Source organism: Aricia agestis, chromosome 11 (genome assembly GCF_905147365.1).
Source record: "Aricia agestis chromosome 11, ilAriAges1.1, whole genome shotgun sequence".
Taxonomy (NCBI): domain Eukaryota; kingdom Metazoa; phylum Arthropoda; class Insecta; order Lepidoptera; family Lycaenidae; genus Aricia; species Aricia agestis.
Window position 1 is genome coordinate 12,913,720 of NC_056416.1, and position 27,534 is coordinate 12,941,253.

Sequence of the window (27,534 nt, forward strand, 5' to 3'; positions counted from 1 at the left end):
ATGTCGTAGGTTACATGTTAAGTTTCTCATCAATCTAGTAAAGATTGAAGTGAAACTGAACGTCTAACCAACGGATTGATGGACTGATCATTTTTTATTATGTACTTTTTAGCCATCAATCTGGCGTCAATCTCAGATTGATGGACTGAACCGATGCCAGTTTGAGCGTGTAACTTACTCATCTAAATACTATTATATCTTATTTCAATATTACAGTCTACTATTTACTATTAAAATCACCACATCCACATTCCATCCATACTCCGGAAACATTGATTGACGCGGCGTGTGATACAAGCACATACAGCGCCGCCCGGCGCCGCTCGCATTGTTCTCACTCCTGAAGATTGGGAGCGACCAAACAATCGATACTATCCACTGTTATATTACCTCTACCATCACCCGTATGACAGTACCATAAAGCTCACATTCAACACGGAGATGAGATCCTGAATGTCCTGCAGAAACAACACAACAGCGACGTTACAAACAAAATTGTGTTCAAAATTCAAAGGGATATTTCATGAACGATAATATTGAGATTTGCTAGTAGGGTTTCCCAACCTTTTCAATTACACAGTCCGTTACAGCTTGAAATTCAAAATCTGACAAAGCGGTGTACTTTTCTTGTGTAGTGGAAAATCTTTGGTGTGTATCAGCCAACTTTCAAGTTGAACCTGACAAGTTTGACAGTAAAATAACCTTGAGCTGAGTGAAAAACTTATGATATTGAATGTATGACATGAATGAAGGATGTTGTAATAACTTTCTGGTGGAAATTCATTTTCAATTCAATAATTATACACTTTTCTTGTACTTCTTCCACTTTATTATGTTAGATTCCTTAAACGATAAGTGTGTTTTAATGGAAGTAGGAAAAACAAGCAAACAGATACCTTATGCAAGTGATTACCTTCGCCCATGAACACAACAACGAAAGAGGCGAAGATGAGTGTAAGACATACTACGCTTCTAAGGCCGGTATAAATAGTCAGTACTCAAGATGCATCTCGGTCTCAAGACACGGTTCACGCTCTGTGATTGGTTGGCTGTCAAAATTTGGACCAATCATAGAGCCGAACCGCGTCTTGAGACCGAGATGCATCTTGAGTACTGACTATTTATACCGGCCTAAGAGTGTTACTGCAATACTATTACTGTCTAGCGCCTGTTGCATAACTGTCGCAAGATACGCCTACTACGAATATCAACCTACCGGTTTACCGGCATAATCTAAATGTACAAACCTTTACATATAGCTAGCTTCAATCCTTTTATGCAGCCCTTAGTGGTTAAAAGTGGTTTAGGGTTAATAATTTGGTCTGGTGCGAACAAATAGGTGATTTGGTGGTTGTCGGTGGTAGTGGCGTCTGCGCGTGATAAACGATACCCTGCATTTTGCGGTTTAGACTATTTGATTAAATAAGAATATTTACCTGCATTGGTAGAATTCAAATTCGAAAACAATAAACACCAAAGTACTTATTTATTGCTTTTTTGTGTGGTTTTAGCTTTTGTAATAAGAATATTTAAACGCAGATTACAAATATCTAAGGTCCATTGTCTTTCCCGGTTAATATTCATTTTATTAATATTCTTCATTTAATTTCAAAAGCGTTTGCAATGCATTTTCGTATTTGAAAATGTATTTTTATTGATTCAATGCGTAGTTATTTCTATTAGTAACCATGTCCTAAACCAGTTTAAACAGCAATGAAGTTCAGTATATAATCGGCCAAGTGCGAGTTGGACTCGATTAGATTCCGTACCATTACAGAGCAAAATTAAGCAAAAATTTTTGTTTTTTTGTATAGGAGCCCCTCTTCATTTTTTATTTAATATTAATATTATTTTTAAATATTAAAGTACACATAAAACTAAGAATTGTGTGAAAAATTCAAGTACCTATCTGTTGCTATTATTGAAATAGAGAAAAAAGGCAACAAAAAAACACGTTTGTTGTATGGGAGCCCCCTTTAATTTTTTTTTTTTTTAGTATTTGTTGTTATAGCGGCAACAGTTGTTATACATATAAGATTATTTTGATGTATGGAGGAAAACAAGTAAACAATTTTGTTTCTCTGTAAAATAAGAGTTTAATCACTAAAAGTAAAATTATAAACAAACTAAATACAACAATAATATAATAATATCATACCTGTAAAATAAGAGAAACGACAATTACGTTTATTGTTATTCCTCCGATAAAATATTAAAATATTTTTAACACAGATACCAGCCTACTCTATAACAAGAAACACCTAAGAGGTAAACTTACATACACAATCTGTGAAAATTTCAACTCTCTAGCTTTCTTGAGTTATAGCCTGGAGACATACAGACAGACAGACTGACAGACAACGAAGTTTTAGTAAAAGGGTCCCGTTTTTACCCTTTGGGTACGGAACCCTAAAAACAAAAAACATTTCTCCAAAGCAGTATTAAAAAGAGGTCATTAAAACATTTCAATTTTTCTCTCGCATGTACATTATTTAAATAATTTATACGCGTGGTAGTTTGCTCGTCTAGACGCTGATTTTTGGCAAAGTCAAGGCTACGAGTGTACACTCGTTTACATAACTGTTTAACATGAATATATTAAGAAATCTTTATTGCGAGATTTCTTGCATGAAAATAAAAACGCAGTTTACTATGTGTGGCATTTAACAATCTATTTAAAACAGTAAAAGTAGGAAAAGTTAATAAATAAACATAATCATGAATCAAGCATAATTTAAATAGTAATTGAAGAAATATTCTGAGGCTGTCACACTAAAAATTTGCACATTATTAATGAAAAAAAGAACTCTTAATTTGGAGTTAATATATAATGTAATTTTTTTTATTATGATTGCCATTTTCTATTCCTCCAAATACGACATGAAATAATATGTAAAATTCATACTTCTAGTACTATATCATGTAAGGTTCATACAACTTTAAAGTTTTTCTGCTGTCTGTACTAGCGGTAGAGGAATCCTTCATACTAGGTAGATATGATTGGAACTTTTCCAGAACACAAATCAAACTGCCACCGGATCAGAGACCATATGATAATTAATTCTACGAGTCGTGGTTTCAGAACCAGAAATATTTTAAAAGGAGAAATCGGATTATGGAATGGGTTGGGTGACATTTTTGTTATGCACTAAAATATATTTAGTACGTTCTAACATACTAAAATATTATACAAGATGTGTGATGTGACCATTTCCTTCCCGGACATGGAATACTTTTAATTGTGGAAAAATGTACGATTAACGATGCCAACTTCTTTCACAGAGAGAATTGTAAGAATGAAGAGTATATGTCTAGTATTTATTCCATACTTCCATATTCATACTAATCTATATATATATATATATATATATATATATATATATATATATATATATATATATATATATATATATATATATATATATATTTATATATATAAAACTCAAAGGTGACTGACTGACATGGTCATCTATCAACGCACAGCCTAAACCACAGGCATGCAGATAGATGATATGACGTAGGCATCCGCTAACAAAAGGATTTTGATCAATTTTACCTCCAAGGGGTTAAAATAGGGGATGAAAGTTTGTGAAAGATTGTCTATCTGTTACCTCTTCGATTATTATATTATGTTTTTTTTTTAAATAGATTAAATTAGCTATGGAGATAACTTGAGTTCTGAAAGAGGACATGATAGTTTTCAAACAACAAAATCCAAGTTACTGTAAGTTTCAACCTCCACAGCTTCCTATTACAAGCCATCATGTAGTATTTAATACATATATTTCTATCGCACATCACATATAGGAAAAACATACAACAATGATTCGTTAGAAGCTCCCGACGCACTCGAGCTTTAGGATCGTAAAGCTCCGTTGTATAGCTTTCAATTTCCTGCAGCAGTTGAAAGCTCGTCTCGATAAGATGTATGAGCCGTTCTCTTGATGAAGCCCTCGTAATGGTGAGAGATAACTAGAACGAATTAGGGTACCGTGAAGCAAAAAGGCGAGAGAAGAAATTTGAATTTTAGGCACTATTATCAGCCTTTCTCTGTTAAGGATGCTATTACATTTTTTCACAAATATCGGTGTTTTTTAAGGTACCATTTTAAAGAATTAGGAGTCACACTTCGAGGATATTTTGGTTTCAAATGAAAGATAATATATTCATCTCCACGTCTACACCATAATTTTTTTAAAGCCGCATACAAAATTTTCACATTGATACGTTTTAACCATCACAATAATCGCAAAAGTTGAAAAAAATGGGGCTTGATTAGGTACCAGTATTGCTAAATACACTGAACTTAGGAGAATAAATATACAAAAAAATTGTTACTTATTTAGTCCCCTGTACGAATAGCTAAATATTTTATATAAAAATAAATAACATTTCCATTTATAAGAAAAATAAGAAACGCTCTCAAATTTCTTCATACATTTTCGCCCTATCAAGAAAGCGGCGAGCGTCGTAACCGCCACTGTACAAGGCGCGCTGATATTGAATGTTATTCTAATGTCCTTAACGTCGATATTCGTACTGACCTGCTAATTGTATAATATTTTTTGTGATAGCGTTCTTAACGGCTGAATAAGAAATTGTAATCAATGAATTTAGCTAAAACCTCAGATTATTTTTAATATTAAAATTGATTATTTTTAATTTAAAATTAAAATTGTTCGGCGTACTTTTGTTGTCTGATTGCCATAACACAAGTTTTTACTCAGCATGGGATTAGACGACGTGATGTACGCTACCTAGCTTTTATATTATTGTATATTTTTGTATGTTTTATAAAGAATTTGAATATAAATTTATACGGCGTTAAAAATGTGCTCAAATATAACTACAATTATTGTTGTAACTACTTTGAAAAAAAAAATAGTGTTATAAAATTAAAACTACTAGTTTTGTTAATTTAACATTTAATAGAATGGCGAAATACGTACGTGAGTCCGTATGAATAGAAGCCTTTGATGATGATGATGAGATGTTTGTACTTCATTACGTTAAAACAGTTCGTCAAACCATAACTAATATCCTATACGTTTAGTCACGAGTATGTTATTTTAACATTAATATTAACGTTATTAATCACGTTAACGGATACGTTCGGAGCAGGTATGTCCCTCAGAACAAACATATTACTTATCGTAGAGCCTGCCGTAGACGGGTTAATGAGTCGTAGATGAGCTACGAGCTACGGGCTACGGCGTAGCGACCTACGCGGCGATTGGAAACTTTGGCATTATTTCGTAGCAAAACATTGAAGACACAATTGAATATTTAAAATCTACAGTAAGGAATTTTTTATAAGAAATTTATAAATCTACTAGATGACGCCCGCAACTCCGTTGCGCCAAAATTCGTTTATCGCGCGGGAACCGTACATTTTTCCGGGATGAAAAGTATCCTATGTCCTTTCCCGGGACTCAAAGTATCTTCATACCAAATTTCAGCAAAATCGGTTCAGCGGTTTGGACGTGAAGAGGTAACAGACAGACAGACACACTTTCGCATTTATAATATTAGTAAGGAAGTAAGGATAGTAATGAATCCTCTGTAGTGGCTCAAGTTGGGGCTCGCGGCGCGGATTCGAATCGCGCATTTTATTATTTTTATGATTCTGAAAATCTGCCCGTTAAGATGCAATATAATATTATTTTGTAGCTAGGCACTAGTTACTAGTAGATTTCCAACATGTTAAAATATGTAAGTATCACTAGTTTTAATAACTTTGTTTTCCTATTATTTATCCTGTATTTCATAATATTATTTTATTGTTTCAGGTAAGTTATTTTCTGATCAGTACTCAGTCATCAAAAGTAAGTTACCCTTCTAAGTCAAGAGCTGTTGATAAAATCCAGTTCATGTAGTAAAAAAATATTCCAGTTCATGTAGTAAAAATTTAAAGATGGTTTATATCGTCATCACTGTATTAAAGCATAATAGTCCGAAAAAAGATTAACTTTACACCCTTTTACGCTTTCGCAATCAATTTAGCGAACCCCTCCGCGTGATAATGATGATGGATGACGCGTGAACTATCATTACTGATTACAGTCATTATAGTTCAGTTAAAAATATGATTGATTAGCTATTGTCGGCGCTCGTCATTGCTATCAAGATGAGGGTTAAGATTAGTTTTAATTGAGTTCAATTTTAGAGAAGTAGATTTGTTCGTATCGTTAATATTTTCAATTTTGTTACATGTAAGCTACGAATAATAAAAACTAAGGAATCGTAACTCCCATACTATTACCGCTTTAAATTAGGTTCCTTTTGATCTGTCATGTAACGTCAGCCTAGTGCCGCTCAAGGTCATCTAAATATTGCAAATGTATTGAAATGTGTACCTAAGGTACACTTTTTTGACAAGTATTGTGGAGCATGTTTTTTGACGGAGTTACTTTTCCTTAGTTTTTATTATTCGTAGCATGTAAGCCTAACATTTTGAATACTTTGTTTATTTATTCCGATCAGCATTTTTAGCACAAAAATTTGCGTCTATTATAATTTTATTAATGTTCATCGATTATTACTTATGCTGATATTAAATAACTTTTTCATAGTTCAAAATTGATAAAATTGACGCAACAGCTGCGATTACGAACTTCATTTTAAAACTTAAAAGTCAGGATGAGGGTCCAGGGAGTTACGAGCGACCTCTCTTATCTCAAGGGCGTAAGGCTGAAAATCCTGCGTTATCAGTGACGAAATTGGTTGCGGATAATGCGCTGAACGTATGCGTGGTCATGTGCTCCTACATCACCCTTATCTGGGGTTTAACCTATCACACAAACACTGGTAGCCGGAGATACGGAGAAATATAGCTAACCTTTTCACTACTGATAAAAATACGTTTGTGCGTCCATTTGGAAGTTATGTGACGGTGAAATGCGTTTTTTATAAAAAAAATCTAATTTATTAATAAAGCTTTAGGTTGTTTTTTTTTTTAATAACATATTCTACCGGATCGTAACTTCCAAATAAACGGACGAAAATAAAATTATGTTCCTAATTAGGCTTGAATAAAAAAAACATTGTACCGGGACATATTATATTATAACTTCCAAACTTACAAATGAATATACAAACAGACGTATATTTTGATTTACACTAACATTATAAAGAGGAAAACTTTGTTTGTTTGTTTGTAATGAATAGGCTCAAAAACTACTAGACCGGTATTAAAAATTCTTTCACAATTCGTAATTATCCACGACTAACATAGGCTAAATTTTATTTTGAAATTTGAAAAAAAAATGGGGTCCGTAACATATTTGGGTTTTTCGGACAGGTGTAAAAAATCAACCAGAAAGTTATTTTGCGTACACTGCCTAAACTATAAAAGATAGAGTCATAAAATGTTCTGATTCATTGTAAATCTTATATTTATATCTACAAAAAAGTCCGCGACACACTATACCTATCTATGTCGAGTGAGGCACAACAACCATTTTTATTTATAAATCTTGATTTTTTTTTGGACTACATTTAAACGCGTTTATTTTACTAATACTATTATTATACTATTATTAAAATAAATTATTTCATCACTAAGTACAGTTTATGTAGATAATATTTGGCCTTTGATTTCTTTGAACGATTAAAATTGGACGTTTGGAAAATTGGAAGTTATGGCGAAATTAAAATATTACGATTTTTGCTGCATGGCCCGTTGCAAAGTGGTCGTCACCATGGCGGGGGTGCGCGTGCGGAAGCGGAGTTTCTATCTATTAGTAAATGATAATTTAAATAATACGTAATTATTTACAAAATCTTTATATATCTAAATATATATAAAACTCAAAGGTGTTTGACTGACATGGTGATCTATCAACGCACAGCCCAAACTACTGGACGAATCGGCCTGAAATTTGGCATGCAAGTAGATGTTATAACGCAGGCATCCGCTAAGAAAGGATTTTTGTCAATTCCAAGAGATAAAATGGGGGTGAAAGTTTGTATGGTTAATTTATACCGATCGGGCTGAAACTTTGATACTACTACTAATTAATAATTTTAACTTTTAACGCGAGCGAAGCCGCGAGCAAAAGCTAGTATTATATAAGATTAAATCTTAGAACCATTTCGTCATCTGAAATTCACAACAGTCCACAAAAGATTTCCTTAGTAACAATATTTAGGCATTTTCACGATAAAGTCACTTTTTTACGTCACACATGCCACACTATCATGTTATGTGGATACTCAAATCATGTAATCTTTTCCAATCTTTTATCGCAGATTTTCGTACATTTGATCGTCCAAGAGGATATAAATACATCAATACTACCGTATCTTCTCATTAAATTTTGAGACTGTACCATGACGGTTCCGACAATCTCCGGTGACAATGAGCAAAGTGCGATCGGAAAATGTGCCAAAAATGTCTGCAGTGTAAGCTTCCTTAAGAAGAGAATACCGATCATCGAATGGCTTCCGCAATACAACAGCTTGAAGCTCCTTCAAGATATCATAGCAGGAGTGACGGTGGGATTGACGGCGATACCACAAGGAATTGCATACGCCGTAGTTGCTGGATTGTCCCCTGTATACGGTCTCTATGCTGGGCTCATGGGAGGATTCGTGTACCTGGTGTTCGGAAGCTGCAAAGACGTCACAGTTGGCCCAACAGCTATCCTGTCATCGATGATCGCAAAATACGTTCAAAACTATTCAGCTGATTTCGCCGTTCTTGCTGCTTTCCTCGCTGGTTGCGTAGAGCTGGTCATGGGAATATTCAACCTTGGATTCCTGGTGGAGTTCATATCGATGCCGGTCATCAGTGGATTTACAACAGCTGCCGCTCTCCAGATTGCGTCTGCCCAGTTGAAAGCATTGTTTGGACTAACGGGCCCATCTGGAAACTATTTTGCAGAATCAGTTTACTACTTTTTCCGTAACATCAAGACTGCTAAAGTTTGGGATCCGATACTAGGTTTTGCTACCATAGCAATCCTTATGTCTCTGCAGCGTCTCGGAAAGGGATGCAGCCGAAACGATGGCTTTGGAAAGCAGGTGCGATGGTTTACATCTTTGAGTCGTAATGCTATTGTCGTAATTCTTGGAATGATCGTTGCGTACATAATAAAAGTGTCCACTGACAATGAACCGTTAGTGCTGATCGGTGATATTGGTGGAGGGCTGCCCAAGTTCGAACCCCCGCCGTTCAGTACAGTTGTCGGCAACGAAACTCTCGGTTTTTCCGAAATGGTTGACGTGTTAGGTACAAAGTCTATAATTCTTCCTTTCGTAGCGATACTCGAATTGGTGGCAATTGCGAAGGCTTTTTCTGGCGGCACGCCAGTGAATGCAACTCAGGAGATGATAGCGCTCGGGTTGTGTAACATATTGGGATCATTTTTGAGGAGCATGCCAATTACCGGATCTTTTACTAGAACGGCTTTGAATCACGCCTCCGGAGTTCAAACTCAAGCGGGAGGTATTTTTAAAGGAGCGGTTATTCTTTTGGCTTTAAGTTTACTGACATCTACCTTTTACTATATCCCCAAAGCATCTTTAGCGGGACTGATCATCACGGCCATGTTCGCCATGATAGATTTTTCTATAGTTGGACGATTATGGTTTACCAGCAAAAAGGAGCTGTTCGTTTTAATTGTCACAATAATTATATGCCTATCCATCGGGTTGGAATACGGAATTGTCGCCGGAGTGATTATCGATGCAGCGATGTTGTTGTACAAAACTGCCAGACCTGCCGTCAATTTCAACGTGTTGCGTAGCGTAAAAGGTTATTTTATTGTTGTGCCGCTATCCGAGGGACTATCGTACTGTGCAGCAGATCATATACGAAGGAAGGTGTTCGACGTATCTAATAGAAATGGGGAAGGGTCGAATATTATTTTAGACGGGACGAACCTGAAGTTCATGGACTCGACGGTGGCATCAAATCTACTATCAGTAATCAAGGACTTGGAGAAAAATTCGTGTCAAGTTCTGTTTTTGAATTTTAATCCCGACATCGTCTCAACGTGTACATCAATTAATCCAAAATTGAGCAACAAATTTGTAACAGCACCTAATGTAATGGATTTCGCAGAAACGATGCCTAAGAGCGTTTGAAAAATGCCTCGCCGAGATTACACGAGAGTGGAGGAGAAGCCATCAATCATGATAAGCCAAATCTTATCTAAATAGGGAAGTCAATCTAACTGTACCTATAATTTGATATACACGTGAGTAACATATACATTTAAAATATAGAGACGTGTGCAACTTCCTAATCTGTGATACTTTCTTGACATCAACTCAAGAATATAAGATAATATTTGCCTAAACTTGTGGCTGGAAACTACTTGTTTGATAAAACAAAAATACTTATCTAGTATCGAATTATTTTATAAGTTTTGTACGATAAAACATAAACTTTAAGTAGTTTTATTTATTCAAAGATAATTTTATATGCAATCAAACATGACGGCAGAATATGACGGACTTGAATAGGCCTTATGATAAATATTTGTCATTTCGTACAGGCTTTGGGCCCTTCAGAGAATTTCTGAAAGACAAGCTTATCTAAAACGCGTGATCCCCTCAATATTTCTGTTGCTCCGTTAAACGCGTCAAAGAGGGGTGTCATTGGGTTTCCTGAAATTTATTAAGGTGATTCAGCACTTCTGAACATAGCAGATTTATATTCTTCAAAGTGCGATATAGATTTTCGATCAGTTGAGCCCATAATTTCGTTATGTTGACTGCCGAGAGTATGTGTAGTAGGGGATTTATTTTAATGTCCGCCTTAGCCTGAAATCTGAGTTGAAGAGATAAAGAAATATGAAGTCTAGAATTAAAGAATGCACACCTATGAAAGATAAATAAGCAAACTTTTTCTTGTTTTCGGTAATATGTAAAATGTTAGATTTACTAAAATGATTACGTTACTTTACTACTTAGCTTTAGTTAATATAGTGGTAAATCTACTATGTAATAATATAAGTTTGTAGAAATTAAATCCTATTGTGTTTCGATAACTTCTGTTAGAGAATAGTAAAAGTCTTGAATTATACATTGAGCGATATTTATTCGAGCAGAGTTTTACCTTACATGTCTCAAAGTTAATTACAGAATGAATCAATCAATGCAATATGGCTGGCTTTTATACCATTTTACACAAAAGAAACGAACTTCCGTTGGCAATTCAAATATAGCAAAATCATAAAGAAATACATTAAAATTAAGAATGGCTAAGAATAAGTTAAGTACATAATTCTAAATATTAATTAATGTTATTTTAGATAATATGAGAAGAGGAAGTTATAACGGAAGTAAATAATCCTACCGCCCATTTATAACTAACTAATTGTCAAAATCAAGTACCTTACTTATTAATATTTAAAATATAATAATCACTTATTAAAATTATATATAGTGACTAACATAATATACTGATTGATTTAAATAAATATAATATCATGTAGCTTGTCCATTGACATCCGCTAACACTTCTTTTATATTATGAGTCTTAATACAGTGGTTACAGTTACTGGCAGTGGTAGGCATCATAGACTTTAAAGAAAGACTTATTTTGTATTGGTTACAATTATGTAACCTATTCGGAAATAAACCTTTTTTTTATATTTTTATCAATTTATTTTTTATACATTTTTATCTACTTCTGTATAAAGTCTGGCTTGTCTGTTTTCACTTTTACTGTACCTTTTAGGCTCGTGCATAATTTTGAAGGGTTTTGCCGGTGTCCAACTTTTTCTATTACCGGCATTACGGGGTGTAAGTGAAAGTAAAGCCCGGTAATATTTTGATGGGCGCCGGTATTAGTTCCGCCCGCCAGCGGCACCGTGTTAACTGCCGTCTGCACCCGGATATTGTTGAATAACTAGACGCCCGGTTGTGCCCGGGCGTACCCGGTAATTAGTATGTTAACGGTATTTTACCGGGCAATATTATATGTTAGTCGAAATTGTTAATTAATCACGTATTGGAAGTTGCTGAAAATTATATGGTTTTACCATGTATAAATTGCTTAGTCTATGGTTTTACCATGTTTTTTAAAAATGATTTTGTTTAAAGTAAAGCACTTTATTGCATTTTTACAAAGTACTCAGATTTAGAAGCTGTATATTTGTGTTAAACTTTATTATAGTAAAAGGTTTATATATCATCAATATGCATATTTTGTCGAACATTTTTCAATTTTATGACTTGCTTATAATGATAAACCTGCTTTCGTTATCATGGAGGAGTTTTGGTTTTATGTCGGCATAACAGAGATAAGCCGACGCATGACTCCTTGATTCATTTTTAACTTTATCTCATACGGAGGTATGGCAATGACACGTCAAATCATGCGGAAACAATGGCTGGGTGAGCACGCCCGTCGTCCCTAAACCAACGTTACTTGAACCCTCGAAAACTCCTAAACATTCCTCTCATGTTGGCAAAGAGACGCGTTCTAATTTTTCAGAGCTCTCGTTAGCTGGTCGTGTTGAGTGGAGACGACTCCCTGAACCTTTTTGTGTGAAATTTCAGGCTCCTGCTGAATAGTTTCCAGATGATTAGCCCCGGTTTTATGTACTGATTTACTTCGAAACACATCTGTTACACGTTTTCAACGCGAAATATTAAATATTCTAACGAACATGTGAATTTTAAGGTATTTATTGCTCAAAGTTTAAAGCAAATAAAAAAAAAATAAACAAAAACCACTTCTTTTTTGTAAGTAAATAATTGTATTCCTGTATTATAATATATAAGTAAGCAAATAGTTTCAAGTTAATTTACTAGCAAAATGAGATTTAGCCACCGTGGGTGCTAAGATCCATAAATAAAATGAGAGTAAAAAAACAGATTAAAAGACACTACCTTACTTGCTACTAAAATATAAAATTTAAGTTAGCTTAAACTCAGTTTCTTTCAAGTTAATATTATAATTAAAGGTAAAACGATCTATTGAAAGATTGCAAATTATTTAATCAAAATAAATCAGTCATAATGTACGGTACACCACAACCACAAAAGCTAAATTATTTATTTACCCACAAACACGGCGGGATTGACATTTCATAATTCCAGATTTTAACTATTAATCTCTCACGTTTACTCTAATAGTGGTTACTGGTTACATTAAAGTATCTAAACCTTAACATATTTTCAAAAGTAACACTTGAATAGTTTCACTTAGAATTCAAATTCGATTGCACCGTCGAGTTTGAAACTGAATGTTTCAGCGCAGTATTATATTTTCAAACGATTGGGCCCTATATGCAAAGGTTGTAAGGTGCATTTTCGCGTGTTGATTCATTTTTCAGGAATTTCAAGGGTCACTTTGCCCTTGTCTGAGTTTCGTCCGACATTAATGAAATACTGTGCAAATGATTCGTAAATAGTTTTCGATAACTTTTAGTTATTAATTAGAGGTTCAACCGCAACTTTACGTGGTAATGTGTTAAACTGTTTGTTAGTTTGTTACACGCTTTGTTTAAAACGTTACATAGTGTTTTCACTAACTAGTTGTTGTTTAAACTATTTATTTACTAAATTTCTGTTTATACTTTAAAGTATATTAAATACACAAACTAGCCATAACATCTCCATAACATTCAAAATCCGACAAATGGGCTTTCCAACGTATAAGACAAATACTGCAACATTGATTAACTTAAGTATTGATTAAATATTTTTATGCGAGCCTCTAGCACCTATAAGCTACAATTTACAACAAAGCAAGACCTGGAAAATGAAAATTCAAAGTCTTACATCTTTTAAAATCTTGTAAACTGTACCGAGTTCCGTCAAGTATTTTTATGAGCTGTAAAGTAATCGTAAATTCCCGAGATGAAAAAATGTCGACGACGAAAAATCAATTCTAGTAAAATATTCATGGAACAATAAGTGGCAGTTTATGTAGGTGCTGTAATGGCGGTGCATTAAAAAGTTTTTACTATACCGGGGTTTTATTAGATCGAGATGAATTCGACTAAATTGGTTTTTCATCGATTTTGTAAGGATTTAGATTTGTTTGAAGTGGATTTGCTAACGCGGATTTGAAAAACGGAGGGCAAAAAGTGAACGTATTTGCATTTTACATATTGTTGTAAAAAGCCAAAGTCAGTAACTTTGATATTTTTCAACGAGATACACACGTAGCTGCTCACTTAAGTAGGTTACTGGTTACAATTTTTATTTTGCAATAAATTGCCACTAATATTAGTTGTAAAAATAGCACTAGCAACGGTAAGTGCTAAAATTTCCGCATTAAAAAGTAGCCAAGTCCTTTCATTCTGTCTGAATCGCTTCAGTAGTTTCAAAGCCAAAGTAGTTTACGCAAGCAAACGAAACTTTCCTTCATATTATGTTAGTGTTGATATTGTACAAACTACATACCAAGAATTCACCAGAATTTGCCTACATGAAGAAAATTTTAGACGTTGCTTGTTTGAAAACCAATACAACAGCACATTAGATGTGAAAAATTGGTTTCAACGACCTCATCAAAATATGCATAAGCGAGGTCGAAACAAAAAGTGGATAAACAATGTCAAAAGAAGGTTAAAGGGAGGGAAATGTTAAAAATGGAGCCAATAACAGCCTCATCAATATCCTACAGCGTTTTAGGGTTCCGTAATACACACGTTGTTCGACTTTTAGCTCGAAAGTTAAATTTTGTACAGTGGGTATTATGAAAATTGTGTGTTCACGAAACATACAAGAGACAAGCAAAAATCTTACCAGCATCATTGCTGCTTGCCTTCACAATATCATAGAAGGGCAAAAATTTTGCATTTTGGTCCTTAAAAAATATATTCAATTTTAACTAACCTATCATCATCACACGCACTAGATCAATAAAAAGTTGTTATTTTAAAATTTCATTAATACTAAACGGATATTAATGAAATTTGGTATGGTAGTAGAATGCGTTTTGGATCAGCGTATAGGCACAGAATATATAATTAGTAGTACCAAGTATAGGCAACTTTTTAGCCAGATAAGATTGTAGTATTTTAGTAGCGGTATTGATGCAGATACCGTATTTTAATTTTTCGTGGGCAAAGCTAAACTATTTTGAATTTAGTACGCAACCTCTACCTATATTCCGTTTCGCGCTTGTCCACTTTTTACCGATTTGCTTATAAATTATGTGGACATTTTTAACTTCTGATATGCAGCCAATTCGTGCTGAGAGGTGCATGAAATTTTATAGTACGGCCACGATCTAAGTCGCAAGAACAAAAGTTATATGTAATAAGTGAGCATATCATTTTAAAGAGCCGATATAATTATATGAGGTACTTAATTTATTTCTTAGAATGTTGAGTGAATGGAAACAAAGAGGAGCAAAAAGATTTGTTTGCTTTGGGCATTTTGTAAGCATTTCTGTCAATGAAGGACAAACATAATTCATTTAAGTAATAAATTATTCTGCAGTAATAAGTACTTAGGTAAGGTGCGTGTTTGTTCGAAACTTTAAAATCTTCCGATTCAATTCTTGAAGAAAATTGCATATTAGATATGCAAAGAAAACTTATTGTAAACAGTCTTGATTCTCAAAAGGTAATATTCTAACAGTCTACTGTTGAGTAATTTTAATAACGTGAAATATCGACGGTAATGATGGCTACTTCCCAATAAATCCCATTTTTCACAAGATGTATGGCCAATAGCCGTCTACCTTCGGGCATAAATCGTCTTCCTCCACGATACTATAAAAATATTAGAAGTTCTCATTTGTACCATCATAGTAAATATGCTACTAAGGTTTGCACTCGATTGAATTTGAAATAATGGCTTCTGAAAATAGTTTATGACGTCAATAACAATAAATTGACGTCATAACGTGGGAGAGCCATGTTTCGACACGAATGGGCTGGCTCGACCGGAGAAATACCACGGGCTTAGAGAAAACCGGCGTGAGTGTCCATGGGCGACGGAAGTTGCTTTCCACTGTGGTTCCAGTCTTTCCAAGTGACCCGTTTGGTCGTTTGCCCCCCTTATTTCAAAAAAAATTTATTTGTCGCAATATGTGTTACAGAAATAAGGTTATACGATAGACTGAGATTTCAGATTAAATGAAGGAAAATCTCAGCATAATATTTACCTTTCGAATACGAATATGAGTACAGTCACAGATTATAATCGAATTCAAATTTGGTTTTGGATATGGATGTAGATAATTATGGATACGGTTACGGATTCGGATAAAATGCTTCGCGAAATCATATTTGAAACTTAACCGCAATTACTTTTAAATTTGAATGGTAAAATCTATTTAAATAAAACTCAAAGGTGACTGACTGACATGGTGATCTATCAACGCACAGCCTAAACCACTGGACCGATCGGGCTGAAATTTGGCGTGCAGGTAGATGTTATGACGTAGGCATCCGCTAAGAAAGGATTTTGATCAATTCCACCCCCAAGGGGTTAAAATAGGGGATGAAAGTTTGTACATAATATTACTTCTTAACGCGAGCGAAGCCGCGGGCAAAAGCTCGTAATATATATTTTAACGTTGCACCATAGTAGGGGTGAGTATCGTCGCAGACAGCGCAGTTTGTACAACAAATCATTAAAGAAAGGTTACACACCTCGTATACGTTTAGAAAATAGAAATACTATTTCTCTACACGAATAGCTCATGAAACTATATTATGATATACGGTATGTATGGTACGTATGGTATGTATGTTATAGGGTGATTAAAATAGTGAGGATTTAAAAATACTTACTAAAAAGTATTAAATAATTTATAAACCGTTTTCGGTTTGTCCTTATTCAGAACTCAAAGTATCACCAATTTATTAAAATCGATTCCACTCTCGCATGAACGGACAGACACACTATCGCATTTATAATATTAGCGTAGAATATACTACAAGTACATATTATATTATATTTACGGCAATTAGTATAGCAGGCCGTCGCTCCGAGCCCGTCTACCGCATAATAGAGATGTTTTTCGTACGAAACCCCTTGTTTAACATTCCAGACTCCGCCGGTCTAGACGTTAGGTTTGTGATTATAGGTTCTGAAGGTATTTTATAGATCGAGACATCTGTTTGCCTCATAAAGTAGACTTAATAATATTCGAGTATTAAGGCCATCCCCTGAGCAAACGACCTTGGACATACATTTGCCGCGTTGCCGAGATCGTACCAAAAACCATTTTTTTTAGTTCAAAATTGACCTAAAAAATTCAAACGGCTAATATGTAGTTAATGAAATGGTCGATCTATTGTGTTTAAAAAAAACGTAATTTGTAAGTTTACTAGATAATGAATGTATGCTTGAATTTAAATAAATTGGTATTACTTTGGAAGCTGATATCATGAGTATACTCATAATAGAAAATTAATAACAGAGAAAGTAATATTCATATTATGCTGAAGATTATTGCTGTATTTTTAATATAATTTTATAGCTTTCATTAAATTATAAGTTAATAACACTCTAAAAACGGTAAATTACAGTATCTCCGTAGGGGGAGCGTCTTAAGGTACTTCATTGTTTTGAGTTTCCTTGAAAATCTCGGCTTATTAATGACAATAATATTATAATTTTGAATATCAAGAAATAATAGCTTTTCTACGATCAAGGAACACGATATTAGCATAGATAACCAGAAAAAATTCAGTTCTCTACTTTCTGTTGTACATAATATATTTATTTAAAGTAACTCCTGTAAAATAGCACGTAACTTTGGCAACCAACTTGTGCCTGTCAATTAGCGAAACCGATGAATCTTGATACTTGTACCGTTTGTTGCAAGTTGGCGGCGTTTAGTTAAACGGCGTATGCAGAGTGTTCTCAACTTACGCCGTCACATCAAAGACGTGTCACGCCGCTGCGTCACGTCGCGACACGTTTACAGTATCGAATTGTCTCTTCCAGGATAATTACGTCGTACGAAGTTACATCCTGTGTATTAGTTTTACGTAAGATAACATGCAAACTACTTGCCGCTGAAGACTGAAGTAAATTTATTAAGGTCTAATATAACGAAATAATTTTTTGGCAAAGGCTTTTTATTCTTTTTACTAATAAAAACATTACTAAAAATACGTGTGGTACTCGGGGACTGCCGCGGTAAAGCTATTACATACATTGCATTTTTATCAACTTGTGCAATTATAATTCCCAAACGTCTAGAGTCTAGACGTGCTTTACACGTGTGTAGCAAGGCTATGCGGATCGGATGTGTTAGATTTTTTCGTTACGGAATTTATTGATTTCGTCGCCGCGCTCAAAGCTCGCGATAAAAGCTATGCAATGGCTTAAAAAATAGTTTTAAGTCTATAGATATTATAATATTAATTATACACCGCTAAAAACATATAAGCTTATACTTGATGTTCTTCCATTTACCTCAAAATAGTCAACTTATATTCTATACTCAAACTATTTCGCTCAAGCAAAATAATCTGGTGAACACGCCATTATCTCTAACAAGCGAGTGTTGTACACAAAATATTGTGTACATCCCGGCCCCGGCATCCATCAGGCATGCAAGATAAAGCCCTCCCCGATTCCGCTCATTATGGGGGGCAGTAAACCCACCGATCCATCAAATAGCCTGACTTACTGCTTGCGGAAAAAACAGATGATTTGCCAAGACGTGGACTGTGCTCTTGTTAATTAAACCTGATATTGTACGGATAATTGGCTACATGCGGATAGAAGTGCCCGCAGCGCAGTCCGTAACATGTCAAGATATTTTTGCGGGATACATTTTCGGAGTAATTGACTTGTAGTTATAGCAAGTATCAAGATTATCTGAGACTTTTTGAGTCATTTTTAAGTATAAAATAATATTAATTATTTGAGTTCATTGAAAATACTTATCATATTAGGTAAAGACAACAAAAAATATATTTTTGACGACATAAACCAAGCACATGAAAAACTTCAAATAAACATTCAAGGCCAGTTAAGTTAACCGCAATATTATACCAATTAGCTAGATTTAAAGTCAATTTGAGTGGAATTTTCATGTGAACCTCCATAAAGAGCACGTCTAGACTCCAAGGTCTGCACGTGAGGGGTTCCCGCAATGATACCTAAACCGACAGGGAGATTAAAATTGTATCGTCGTTTCGTATGCTAAATATTACTTTTTGAATTGTCTGCGTTGGAATGAACTAAAAAGGCTACAAATTTTTGGTAGCATTTTTGTAAGGTTTTCGTACGTTGGTAGTATTTGTATTAATATTTATTGCGATAAGTAGGTAATATCAAAAGATTAGGAATAAAAAGCCTTGAACATTACTATTTTACTTGTTGACTTTTAAATATTTTTTTCAAGATAAAGGAGAATGGGCTAAATTGAGCCCGTTTAGGAAACAATATTTTGGACCTTTTTTAATATTCAGCTTGTGGTTGGTCATAGACACTTTTTGTGAATTTAACCAATAACCATGAGCCATATAAGTGAAACGTAAGATACTTATACGAAAAAATACGGTAAGTATCGCATTGCCATTAAAAGCTGAGTGCGGGTGATGGTCTGTGATAGCGTTATCTTCCGACCATCGATCGCGCCCGCACCGCTAGCTTGTATCACCTGGGTTACATAAGGTACAGACTAACGTAGTCTCAATTAAATATTTGTACAGAAAAATGGATACCTTCTGCTTAAGTAAAATCGTTTGACCCGTATGTTTTTTTCTTTGTTTGTTCTTTTCTAATTTTGTAAATAGTCTTAACAAACTGTTTGAGTGACACTTTCAATAATGATTAAGCTCATTAAATAAAGATTCAATCCCTCGATCGCGGATTCTTGGAAATCTATTGTTATTCTATTATTATCGCGATCGAATTCGACCGCTTGGGAGTTGGTAGGTTAAATAATAGGATTTTCGGTTTCTTTTTCACTGATTTGAAAAAATAATAAAGCTTTAAAAGAACGCTCAGTGCCCGGACTGTCACAAAGCTAATATAGTAGGTATCAATTATTATCGTACATCACAGCCTCACAGGTGCATGTTCTCAGTTGTTAGTCAAAATCACGCTTCTTCTTCTTCTTTCATTCTTCTTATTCTCATTCTTAAATCTAGACACCCACCTAAGTATCTTTAGATCGCAATCACGCGCAAAATAGTACCGTTTTCTGAACACAAAATATGATACGGATTTAAGATATTATAACTTAAATCTTCTGCAAAAATCCACTATAAAGCAATAACATTATGTAACACTGAGTGAGATGTTATGTAAGAATCATAGGAGCCATTCTAATTTTCTTAGTTCTCACGCTGAAATACACACCCACGTTTTAATAAAATAATAGAGTACCAATATAACCCTTATAAACATTACCATATGGAGTAAAATTGTGTCCTACAAATAAGTGAACATGTTAAGTCGCCGACTGTGTGTGTATTTTCGTCGACATTTCGTCCACAGCTGTTTTGTAATCGTCTTTCATTCATGAAGGCATGATAATGTCGCAGTAAATTATTCGTAAGCGGTCTTGTTTATAGTCACATTGTTTCAAGCAACTACATGCTTAATTTATATTTGTTACATGCTACTTTTACTATTGTGCAGCTTCATCAGATTACATAATTAATAATTATAAATTACAAATTAAAGAACTTTATTTGTTCTTCCATGGGTTACGAGTATCGCGCATCCATCTTCCTTTTCTCGGGTCTAAGTGATAGTTTAACGATCGGTGAAAAAACGTTATCTAACCGATTATTTAGTGTACACTTCTATTATGTTATCACAAAACCGTAATAATTTACCCCTCTTAGGGATACAACAAAGAGGCCAAATAAGTTGCGCCCTCCGAGTGCCGAAATGAGGGAGAGGCCAGTGCGAGGCTCGCTGCCGGTCGGTACGGACGCGTGTGGTCTGGAACAGTGCTGGCTCGATCGTGTGTGGAACGTTTTACATTTTCAAAAATCGAACTCTTTTTGGCGCCCGTGAAAGTGACATTTATATTTTTTAAATCGCCACACATACGGTTAAAGACTATACGTAGACGTGCTCAGAAAAATTGTTGTGATTTTTTCACCCCAAAAGGACTAAATAAGGAGTAAAAATTATTTTGTATCAGTTTTTCAAGGTGACATTGCACGTTATATTTTTTAGTTTTTTTTTATCTTATTTTGCTAGTTTCTTTTCTGTTTGATTGTTGTTGTTGTTTTTGTTAGTAAATAACATTGAAATATTAAAACTCCGAAATAATTTCAGTTACTGAAAAAGCAAACAAGTTAGTTAACATTTTGTAGTAAAAGTTACGAAGCTCTTTGAAGCTTTCTCTAAAAATATGAGTACTCATGCCTACTACTTGTTATGAACGATTTTAATACCCAACATGTTATTTAGTATGGCAATATTGACGTGCAGGGGTCCCCAACCCTTCTTTTGAATGCTGCATTTAAATCTGCTACTAATCGACGAGCTACGTAGTTATGTATTTTAGCTAGTTATGTTTAACTGGTAGTACATTCGCTAGAACATTAAATACTTGGTTGTTTAGACTTTTTGTGGTCTTTCATTTCAAATACATCAGATTTGATTAAATACTTTTAGAAATACAAATTAAAAATAATAAGTGATCGTAATATCACAAGCATCTTTTTACGCCTACAACAAACATTTCCGGATAAGAAAAATATGAATAAAGAAAATTTCTAAATACACCTTTCCGTGCACCAGTTGATAACCTTGACATAATATTGTATTATTATTACAGGAAAAACAAAATTACATAAATGCAAACATAATAGCGGTGCGAACGCAATATTGCTATTACTGCACCGGTTAAGTCGGGTGACTCATTGGTTTCTACCCCGCTAGATTACTGATACGAATGGTAAATAGGGTGGTAATTCATTTCCTCATTATTTATTACAAAAAGGTTCACTATCACTGACACGTTCGTTTAAATGTAAATCGAATTAATCTGTTTTAAATTTGGAATAGGGGAAACGGGCCATAAATGCTACGTTAATAAACATCAATAATTTTTAATGTTATTTTTTTTTCTATCCAGACTTTGACTTGCTGCAGTTTTGTAACAACAAAAAAAAATATTATTTTCTTAAGAAAAAAAATTTTTGCACTGTTTAAATTTAGTATTGATGATGATTATTGTTATTTGTTGTGAAGTAGGACGCTCATTGATGGTTCGCGGCCGGTCCGCCCACGCGCTTGTAGGCAGACCTGAATGAAAGCTGACTCGGTTATAAAACGATTATGTAAAACAATCGTATCGGTACCTGCGACCTTTGAGACAGACCTATTTTAGAATCATCATCAACTTCCATTCATTTAATTAATCATCAACATTTTTATTCAATCAATCTTATGTCAACAAGCCTATGAAAACATAAAATTACGATAAAAGAGAAGAAAAGAAAAAATGCATCAAAACTAAATAAGGGTTCTGTTTTTTGCTATTTATCTACGGAACCCTAAAAAGACTGGATTGGGCATGGTGCGGGCGGCGTATCAATTAAACAAAGAAACAACATAAAAAAAATGTTTGCGAAAATAAACCTAAAAAATAATATCTGTCTTTGCAAATTTTCTAGGATTATAGTGTTTTGTGTTCTGTAATCTAACATACCAAATATTGAGCTGCGGCAAAATTTAAAAACATTCAACAAATAAAACAACTCAAAAATAAAATGCGAGAAGATGTTATTCTTTTTTTTTTTGCTTTTACATATTCTACCTAGGTATATAATATTTTGTCACAACACATAATATTCACATTGGCTTTCTTTTGCAGCTTCCAGAACAGACTTAGTGTTAGTGTACTGTGATAGTGGTAGTGCCAAATTGACTGAGAGTGGCGTTCGGACTGAGTGGCATTGATGGCTCCGGATGGGCACCAACTTATCTAAATTGAACAAGACCAGGGTCTCCGGTGTAAACGATGTTAGTATTTTTATTATATCTTAAATATATTTTTTTAATTTAAAAAAAATTGCCGGTCGCGCGCGGCGACAACAGCGCCATTTTGATTTTTTTTGAAAATCGAACAGGTAAGTATAAAAGAGTTTTAAACAACAATTGCATCACAATAATTATTATTGTTTAGATGCAACAATTTTAACTTGTTTTGGGAATCATTTAAAAATAATTAAAACTATATTATCTTAAATATAATATAGTTTATATAAAGTGATAAACTGACCACAACTAATGATATTTTATATAATGGAAATGTTTCTATCTCAAAAGTTGCACAAGATAAATTTCTGCTATTTACAAGGGCAGATACCTAGACTATTTCATTATATTTCTTACGATAAATAACGTTACGTTTAAAAATTCCGCCCACGGCAATAACTCAGCAGTTTATTGCTGGAATTTCTTCTACCCTAATACATATACCATTAAAGGAGAAAGGACCGGGACTTGTAAATCACGAAAATATTTTGCCTCCGAAAATATTTTCGTCTAGACCGTATTTTATTGTCCTATATAACTTTAATTGAAGACAGGTGAGCTATAAATATGTACAAAGCTGGGACAAAATCGTAGTATTTATGTCAAGTATTAAAAAAATAAAATGGCGCTAACATGTAAGGGAAAATATCTATTGGAAATCAGCTCAGCGGGTAGTGTAAAACCAGCTAAGTGCGAGTTAAATAATCTAACAAAAATTGCTAAGTATTAAAAGGATTAATGCCTTAAAATAAGATTTCAAAGCGGATTCCGAAAGTTTCATAATCCTGCATCATTATAACAGCACTTAAAGAGAGCATTAAAACATTAATGTATTGACAAAGCCAATTTATCCCCCCTCTAACCCCCATAACTCATTTAGAAGCGGCTCTGGCAACATTACCGTTATCCGCTAATTGTGTTGCCATGGTTTATGGCATAACTTGCAAAAGTATGGCAACCCAAACAAATGTCTCTGGTATTTTATGTAATGCCGCGTAATAATTTCGTTTATTCTTCGTTTTATTAGCCACCGAAAATGGACTTTATAGTGGGGAATAACGTTTCAAACGTTTTACGCTTGGTAGTTTGTGTTTTGGTGATAATAACGGTTTCAACACGACCGTTAAATAATATTTCCACAGTCCTAATCGCCATTTGCATAAATAACGTATTAATAAAAATTTAATCACATAATTCATTCCCCCATTCTTCCCCCGTAACGCAATACCAATCACGAAAGTCTCGCAATCATTCATCATCGCAAATCTACTTGACGAAATTGGTAAGTCATCACGCATCAGATGGTGATGTATCACGAAGACAATCGTTTATCACGATCCATCACGCACGCGACCAAACTCGTGCTATGGTATGATATCGTAAAAAATATTACTTAATAATATTTGCTTTTTACGACGCGTAAACTTTTGATGGTGTCTTGAATTATTTATGTTGCTGTTACAAAAAGGAAACGTATTTTCCGTACGATAACTTTTGCGGATAATATTACAATTAACTAGAAAAAAAATGCTGTGTAAAATTTAAATCAGATACGGAAAGACTAAATAAGCTACAAGGCGCCTGGGCGGCAAGTGTGTTTCCGCCCCTACTCCAACTGCCGTGTTGTTCAAATCAAAAGAATGTTTTCCTCGCAGATTATGTTCTCAACGTGTTTATCAACAAACATTTCGTTTGTAACAGTCAGCAAATAGTTTGTAGAACGTAAACACGATAAAAAGTTCGGCGCCAGAAGGCCCGCAATGAAATCTTAGGAGCATGGTAGTGCTTCCGGAATGTGCGCGCCAAAATTCAATATCCGTTCAAATACGAGATATTCGATTACTTTAACGTCGAGTTTACCCACTCTCCCCGACTGAATCGGATCAAAATGATTTATGTGAGGACACCGATGTAACTATGTTATTTGATTTGTGATCTGGTTAATACAATTTAAATTAATAATATTGACACAAAACGATAAAGGTTGTCACAGACAGAGCAGGTAATGTATATTAATGTACATTACATCCCGGGATGTACATCTTTACATTATATTAATGTATCACACACACAGCAGGTAATGTAATGTATCTTTCCCTTCATTTCAATGCTCAACGCCCCGCTTGACGCACATTTCAGCTGCTAAAGTGTTATACAGGCTATTCTTATTTTTTATGTTGTAATAATATGGCCTTTCGAGTTACTTGCTATTAGATTCACTAGATAGTTCATCAGATGATGATTCGGGTTGTAATTTTGATGCGCGCATTGTTACATATTGTGCCAAAAACAGAACGATGTGGATTGAAGATATGTGATTGAAAATATAGGCTCTGGGGAACAGACTGCCTGCAGTACGTGCTGTGAAGTGCTGTGCTAAGGTGGCAAGTGGCAACACTGTATCTGTCTATCATACACATATAATATAATCACAGAAATTTTTGAACACCCTATGAAGAGAAGAGATGTATCGTAATATACAGAAATATATTGAGATGTATTGAGATGTTTTTAGATGTATCAAAATATAAATGTATATTTTCATATAGCTCGGTATCTTAAGATACGAAGATGTAAAAATATACATTATAGCTGCTGTGTGTGGTCTCCTGACGATTTCTATAGAAAGATGTATTGAGATGTATCGAGATGTATCGTGCTATAATATACATCTTTACATTACCTGCTCTGTGTGTGACAAGCTTGAAGAAGATTAGGATAAAAACACCCTTTCTCGGATCAAGGCTTCGTCACAAACAAATCGGCAGGCTTTAGCAATGGAGGCTTTTTTGAGGGAACCATCTACACAAACACCGGCAAATAAAAACAAAAGATATAGGGCCGATCTCGGGCAAGTGCTCCCGCCAAAACTCAGACTGGCCCAGAGCCCCGAAGATCCTATAATAAATGCCTTCCTCGAGTTCCAGGCAATAATAAGAGCAAACAAGACCATAAAGCTCTTGACCTGCAATAAGATCATGCAGGCCTATCAGCGGAAAAATCAAAAGCTGTTAGAAGTGAGACTCGAGGATGCAAAAGCTGCCATATACGACAATGTCACCTCCACAATAATTGCCGGGGCGATGACAGGGCAGTATATGGCGGCATTAAGTGCCGACTACGGATTCGTGGTTCTGGACGAGGATGAGACAAAACGCACGGGAACACTCAAATTTATTACAAAATCTGAGGATCCAATAGTGGTAATAGCGGAATGTACCAGAATAATGCTGGAAGACAGGATACTAGAAATGGCAGAAGTCCTATCTGGGGACCCCGAATCTAGCATGGACTGGGACATATTCGCGAAACCTATCAACTACTCGTGGGTCAATGGAGTTCCTGGATGTGGGAAGACAACTTGGATCATTAATAACTTCAATGAGGAAACAGAAGTTATAATAACAACTACAATCGAAGCAGCCGAGGATCTAAAGCAAAGGCTATCGCTACGAACTGGCAACAAAGTTAAAGATAAAGTTCGTACCATGGCCTCTTTGCTGGTAAATGGGACAAAAGGAACCTACAAAAGGTTGATAGTTGACGAGGCCCTCATGAACCATTTCGGCTCAATCGTCATGGCGAATCAGTTAACAGGCGCCAACGATGTCATCCTCATTGGAGATATTAACCAACTTCCGTTTATAGAGCGTGAAAACCTCTTTAAACTTAATTACACTCGTCCAAACCTGGTAACCAGCATCACCCAGGAGTTGTCTTGCACACACAGGAGCCCTATGGATGTGGCATACGCCTTAAACATGGTCTATAATAACATCTATTCATCGAAGGAAATTGTGCGGTCCCTAAAGCTAATGAAGTATACAGGAGCGAGAATACCTAAAACCGATCTAAATACCCTGTATCTTGTCCACACACAAGAGGAGAAAGCAGCCCTCACTAATACAGGCTATGGATCGGGAACGGACTCTCGCGTCCTCACAATCCATGAAGCTCAGGGATTAACGAGTCCTTCGGTGATCATCATACAGACCAAGTCCCGAAAGCTGGCAATCCATGACAGCGTTCCTCATGCAGTTGTTGCTATATCCCGGCACACTAACACCTGTGTCTATTACACTGACACTGATGGAGACGCTGTGGCAAGCTTCATAAAAAGAGCCACGGAGGTGTCAACCGAACACATAAAAGATTATAATATAAAAATGGCTATAAAAGACAGGAACGATAAAGTCCTAAGCCACATGGCGGGTAGATTCGACACAGAACGATATCTTTTTAACAACCTAGAAACTCCACCCAGCTTGAGTGACCCCTCTCCACCAAGCCAATGTCACAACATCTAAAGGCAAAGGGTGGAGCAGCATAAAATCTAAGGAAATCGGAAAATGTCGGATCTACTGGCCGCCACACCGACTGCTGGGACCTCACCGTTCAAAACATTAATATTATGCAATTTATAAATTATATTTATTTATTATATGTATAACATATTATACTCTATTCTATTAAATATACATACTTATACACATTAAAAAAAAAAAAAAAAAAAAAAAAAAGTGTCCATGGCGTGATGGACCACAATTAATTAAAATTCATAATATTATTTCAATTATCCTTGGTGCGAAAAATCTAAATAATAAAATAACAAAAAAAGGATATGGACGAACAGTCTATAGACGG

General features: G+C 34.9%; 1 protein-coding gene across 4 annotated transcripts in view; it reads left to right on the top strand.

Moving 5' to 3' along the window:
- Positions 1-27,534, top strand: part of LOC121732073 — a 325,970-nt gene that overhangs the window by 139,956 nt on the left and 158,480 nt on the right. The window contains exon 1 of one of the 4 annotated variants that reach the window (XM_042121857.1): positions 22,759-22,875. The exons of the other annotated variants lie outside the window; for them this stretch is intronic. Within the exon in view, the coding sequence (XP_041977791.1) occupies positions 22,822-22,875 (54 nt within the window). The 5' untranslated portion in view covers positions 22,759-22,821. Of the gene's footprint in view, positions 1-22,758; positions 22,876-27,534 lie in introns of those variants that run through there. 4 annotated transcript variants of the gene reach the window in all.